Source organism: Papilio machaon, chromosome 20 (assembly GCF_912999745.1).
Source record: "Papilio machaon chromosome 20, ilPapMach1.1, whole genome shotgun sequence".
Taxonomy (NCBI): Eukaryota; Metazoa; Arthropoda; class Insecta; order Lepidoptera; family Papilionidae; genus Papilio; species Papilio machaon.
Genome location: NC_060005.1, coordinates 172,587 through 178,667, shown reverse-complemented (window position 1 = coordinate 178,667; position 6,081 = coordinate 172,587). Strand labels below are relative to the sequence as shown.

The following is a 6,081-nucleotide window of genomic DNA, read 5'->3' as shown; positions in this document are numbered from 1 at the left end:
TTCCGCTGAAATAATTTTGTCAATTTCTTCTGGGCGTACTTTATCCACCAACCAAATCAAAATATGCGCATGAGGTAAACCTCGTTTTTGCCACTCAACAGAGTAAAGCCAACAACGTGTTTCACCAAAAACCGAGTAATGTGTGATCAAATTCATCAAAGATTTTAATTTTTGTTTAAAGACACGCGCAGTGATATCGTGGCGATGCATCGATGTTTGACCTGACAACAGCAAGTTTTTGATTTCATCCCAATTTGGATTACATGTAAATGTGATAAAAAGATCTGGTCGACCGTATGCACGTACGTATGTCATAGCGTCTTGAATATATTCTTGCATATGACGCGGACTACCAATATATGATGATGGGAGAATATATGTGGTACCGATGTTGTTAATGACGTTTGTTGCATCTACATTACCGATTACTGCATCACGCAAATGAATATACTCTTCAGCTCGAAGTTTTGCTTGATTGAATTTTATATACCTTAATCTTTCACTTTCAATTTTTACATACATATCGACGATGTACTGATGAAATAGCTGTCTACAGCGCAGCGGAGAATATTATTATCTTCATTAGCACGAATCATTAACCGATATGCGTAGAAATTCATGGCACTAACTTTCTTGGTCAGTTCTTCACCTGTAAATAAATATAATTATGAGATAAACAAAAATTATTTATTCAAAAAAAAAAATTGTAAGATAATCTATAAGTTGTACCTGTAGTTGGATTCCGTTGTTTAATATTTAAATGATATCCGTCTTCTCCTTCCCAAAATATTAACGGATACTGCAAAGCATCGTAAGAACGATGATTGTCTTGAATTATTTGCATCGTATTATCTCTGCGTTGTATGCGAATGTCTCTACGTTCACATGGGTCACCAGCCATAACAACTGCCACTTCATTAATGGTTGGAACATTATATGTGCCTGCGTGCTCTCCATAGGGTACTTTGTCTGCTTTAATAACAATGACATAGTTATCGTTTTGCAGTCTGTTAGAAAGAGTCTTGAACAATTGTACTAATTGGTTATGGTTTTGCAAAAACCTTTCCAAAATGTCCACAATTTCTCGTTCCTCCATCTGTTCTATATGGTTGTAAACGCAGCGTGTATGTGATTGTTGCTCTTCATTCCCCATAAAATAAATTTGTAAAAATTTTGGATCGGCATCAGGCATTGGAAGTAACGAACCAATTTGGTGATATACTTGGCCTTGAATTTTGAATGTGGATTCAAAATTACGGCCATCTTCATTATGAATAATTTTTGTTGCTGCAAATGATGTCATTTGGAAGCATGAATTTAATTTACGAATTTTCCGTAAAAATAATTTCGATTGAGATGTGATTCCAGCTAAAAGCGTTTTTAAAGGTTCTGGTGGTGGTTTTAGCGGTGGCAGTGATATTTTTCCAGATGCGCAACATAAACCAGCTGATTCACCTTTGTACTTGAAAGCATGACAATGTTGACACTCTTTGTCCATACTACCAATCGTGATCAATGCATGTGATGAATAATCTATTTCAGGATCATATTCAAACGCGAGACGATTAAGTGATGCTCGTGCCAATGCTCGATTATCTTGTACTCGCTGTTGGTTACGTTCTCTATGTGCGTTGGTCGCTCGTTGACGTGCCTCTCGTTGTCTTAATGTATTAGCACGAAGACGTTGAGCACGTTGCTCTAAATTTTCATTTGCACGTGTACATGCAGCTCGATCTCTTAAATTTACATTATCCATAGAATGTTCTTCTACTGTTCTATTCAATCGATGATCATGAACTAATTGCGCGTGCTGAGTACGTCGACCAATATTTCTTGCTCTTCCACGAAGACGTGGCATTTTTCTACAAAAATAAAATATTGCAAAATAATATACAATGAATATGAGTTACTTATTGATAATGAATTTTTAATTTATTATGACAAATATAATGACAAATATATGACAAATTTTAGATAAAGAACATGTAATCGCATTTTGTGAGTTTTTTTATTTAATATCTCCAAAAATGAATTAATTGTCAATAAAAATAATTAAAAAAATTCAATCCTCTAACTACACAAATAAACTTGAAGGTTATACTCACTTCGATTCCGCACTAAATTTACAAAATGTATAAGTTATTTATATACACTTCAGAACTCTTCGAAAACTAATTACATTAAATATTTTAATTAGCAACTTCACTTGAATAACAAAATTATAACACAAAATAACGAAATACTTTTTCAAATTGATCGTAGCACTATCTGTCGGGACAAACTAAAATTAAAATAGAATAATATTGAATGCGATGATAGCGCCATCCGTCGAATCTGATGTAAAACATTCCAAAATCAAAAACTCCTTACAAATAAAAATTAATTAAAAAAACATCTGAATTCACAAAATTATTTATACACACTTCAAAACTCTTTAAAAAATAATTACATTTAATATTTTAATCAGCACATGAATTGAATAACAAAATTTTTTTCAAATTAATCGTAGCACCATCTGTCGGGACAAACTAAAATTGAAATAGAATAATATTGAATGCGATGATAGCGCCGTCCGCCGGATCTAATGTAAAACATTCCAAAATCAACAACTCCTTATAAATAAGAAATTAATTGAAAAAACATTTTCCAGTAGACCAAACTGTAAATCTAAACCATTCTCGAATCTCCACGAACACACACAAAAAATTTCATCAAAATTGGTCCAGTCGTTTAGGAGGAGTTCAGTCACATACACACGCACACAAGAAATATATATATTAAGATGTTACATAACATTATACGTGTGTATATTTTTGTATAAAACATAATAAGCTTAATTTAAAATTCAAATGGTAGTTGATATTATGCGGGCGGAAGCCGGCGCATATTTACATGCTAAATACAACCAATTTCAAAGTTGCCGGACTGCGCGACGGTAATTCGAGGCCGGTGTATTTTACCTCAGAACTTTATTTATGCTTTCGAAGTTTCCTGAACAAAATAACATAATAAGCGACCTGGTCTCTCTGACCGCCGAACTTTATAGTGCGGTGAAAGGTTTAATGATTATCACCTCTCTCTACATATGTACTCTATACACAAGTGGTTTACATCACGTTAACTTTGTATACGGATGATCTACTTTTATAATCCACTAGCCAGGTATAATAAAGTCCTTCGATGTTTTACAGATAATGTTTACTGATCACGAACAACTCTCTCAGCTTGTCCGGCAAACGGTCTTAATATACCAACGTTTACTCAAGAAATTCCATTTTAAACATTTTTTTAATTCATTAGTTTTTTCTGTAATTTTAATGAAAGTATTTTTTTAATTCATCCTGTAGTTCTATATTATATTAGTAATACAACACACGTTTTTATAAACTTTCCACGTACTCAGTGCTGCGCTTATCCCCAGGGAATTAAGACAGGATAGCGGACGACGGGCGCCTACACTACATGTTGGGCCATTTACCTACATAGTCGTAAGTTCTTTTAATTAGTTTGCAATACTGTACAATTAGCATACGCAAGGAATGTACATTTTTATACATACTTAAATACCAAATCAAGCTATTATTTACACATTTTAAATAGTAATAAAGCTAGAAAATTGTACCGAATCCATAAAAATCAAGATTTTTTTAAGAAATAGAACAAGACATATATTCGAGTTGGTGTTTACGGTATTTTAATTTTTTTATTTATACAGTATTGTATTGGTGAAAAACTTCAGAAACTTTTGGTATCGCATGTTTCGTGGCCCGACTCGCGCACAACACACGGATAACTACTTTTGTAATTATATTAACTTGTGCGAGAACCAGAAAATACCTTTTCCCTAACTTTTTCTCTACTCAAATATCTTAATGGAAAAATACTTCAACTAACACTATTGCACTTCTTGTTAGTTATTGTTATTTGTGTTTATATTATAAATAAAAAAAAAGGTTTTTCTAATAGTTCACAATCTGAATAATATATAAAAATAATGTATCACGATGTATGTATGTTCCGGATAAACTCTAAATAGAAGTTTGGGATGAAATTTGCTTACGATGTGTAATTTAGTCCAATTTCAAATGTAGTTTTTCTGCTTTACTGAACACTTTGTTTTAGAGCTACCCAAGCGAAATCAAAGCCCCTCACTAGTACACACAGTGCGATTACAAACTAACGAAGTATATAATACGTCGGTGTTATATTACATTATAATACAAAAGCAAAGGTAGATCGGCAAAGTTACATCTATTTTCCTTGACTTATTTTGCTCGGAATAAAATTTATTCAAGCTGTCAGTTTCAGAGATCGGAATGAAATTAGCAAATGTCCGGAGAATCGGAAATGGCAGAGTTATCTAATTTCCTTCGAGATTCAATTTTGTCTATGTTCGGTATACGTTTGAACTCACCTCCGGCCGAATCTCCGCACAAGAAATGCTTCCAGTGACCTTGTTTTATTGATTTTAATATTACCTGGTTATTAAATTAAGTTCACTATTAATTTGTTAACTAAATTAACGTCGACTTTAGTATAATGCAGTGTGTTATTTATTTGATGACTGGAATTCAAATTGTCAATTAAAGTAAGCTAAATAATCTTGCATATTTAAAGTACAATTGGTTCTAAAGACATGCAAATATAAGCGAGGTATGCTCATAAAGTTGACTGAATTCAACAGAAGCGACGCCACGCGGCGCGTTCTGTCACCAACTTTAATTGCTCGCAACGAATTTAACTAAGGCAGGTGTCTCTGCTCCAGCATTTAAATGTGCCGCAAACTTAATTAATACGACACGGAGTACGACTAGAAGATTTATCCAATAAAAGATTTCATTCTCTGAAATAATTGTTCTCTTTAAAACATTACATTTTTTTAAATAAAAATTTTAAAACATCATTTCTTAATTATTTTAGAACAGTGTGAAGTTTATATTTTAAATCTGCAATTTGAAGTTCAATCATTAATGCATAATAAGTTGTATTTAACTAATTAAACTTTGCCAATATTAGATTAATCCTTTAGTTTATATACAACATAACCTTTAGTTAAAAAAGAATCTGACACAATTTAATGCACACATAATATTCATCACGTATAAAGCTCGAAGAAGAAAGTTATTGTAGTGAATACGCGAATCCGAATAATTGAATTTAGTTGAGCTAAAGTGAATTTGTTGAGGTCACACATTTATTGTAAGCGCGCGACGTGACCGCTCACTGGCGTCAGAACGGGGCACTAAAATTAACTTTACCTTACGTTATTATGTCCTTTCGAAGCGTATTATTTTTCCTTCTTCACATAAGGAAATGTTGGTTTAACTGAAACAGAAAACAGAGCACGTTTATCCGAAAATAATATTTTTCTAATATAATTATTCGACCTAACTATTTGCTATCTCATTATTAAAACAATATTGCCATCAAAACAACATGGTAAGTAGGGAAAATAAACCTATTTTCTTATAAAAGAAAGGATTCTAAGATAACAGAAATAAAGAATAGAACGATAAAATACGCAAAGAAAACTTAGAATAAAAATTACATTTTTTTATAAAAAAAAATTGCTAATTATAGTTCAATGAACATATTTTAATAAGGTATTGTATTTGCCTGGAACAGAACTAGGAGTCTGGCCGAGGAGTTTGCAGTAGAGCTCCTACAACATAATGTAATAAGCCCTCTCGTAGCCTCAGTAAGTTTCGGCTTAGTTTCTTATAAGTTGATTTGCTCAGTCCTCAGTTCGCTTCTAATGATGTTCTACCTTTGTACGTAGCTTGTACAATCTCTACCAAAAACACTTTATTTCGTATAATATTAGATACGAAGTTAAGGTGATAATAACGCTTTAGAATGCTTTATTAAATTCCAAAATATGCTGTAATATTGAGAAAAAAAAAACAATTTTTCTGTTATCATTGAAAAGTCATCTAGCTAGTTCTGCCTTAATCAATTTAATTTTAAAAGTTGTTGAAATTAAACACCTTTAAATATTTAAAGTTGAATTTATTTTTTTAAACTGACTGACAAAATCTAGTTCAAACCTACATACGAAGTAGGTACAAACACTACACCGTT

General features: G+C 32.3%; 1 protein-coding gene across 1 annotated transcript; it reads right to left on the bottom strand.

The window, feature by feature from the left end:
- Positions 1–512: 512 nt before the first annotated feature.
- Positions 513–1,858, bottom strand: LOC106718261. The gene is made up of 2 exons (XM_045682981.1): positions 730–1,858; positions 513–649 (listed from the first exon to the last, which is right to left on the bottom strand). The coding sequence occupies exons 1-2, from the start codon at positions 1,856–1,858 to the stop codon at positions 513–515; spliced, it is 1,266 nt and encodes a 421-aa protein (XP_045538937.1).
- Between the last annotated feature and the right edge of the window lie 4,223 nt (positions 1,859–6,081).

What these genes read in the sequence shown, in the direction of transcription:
- LOC106718261 (XM_045682981.1), bottom strand. Translation starts at nt 1,858, where the DNA reads ATGCCACGTCTTCGTGGAAGAGCAAGAAATATTGGTCGACGTACTCAG. An exon ending in ACAACGGAATCCAACTACAG is followed by an intron (nt 650 to 729) that starts GTACAACTTATA and finishes ATTTATTTACAG; the next exon opens with GTGAAGAACTGACCAAGAAA.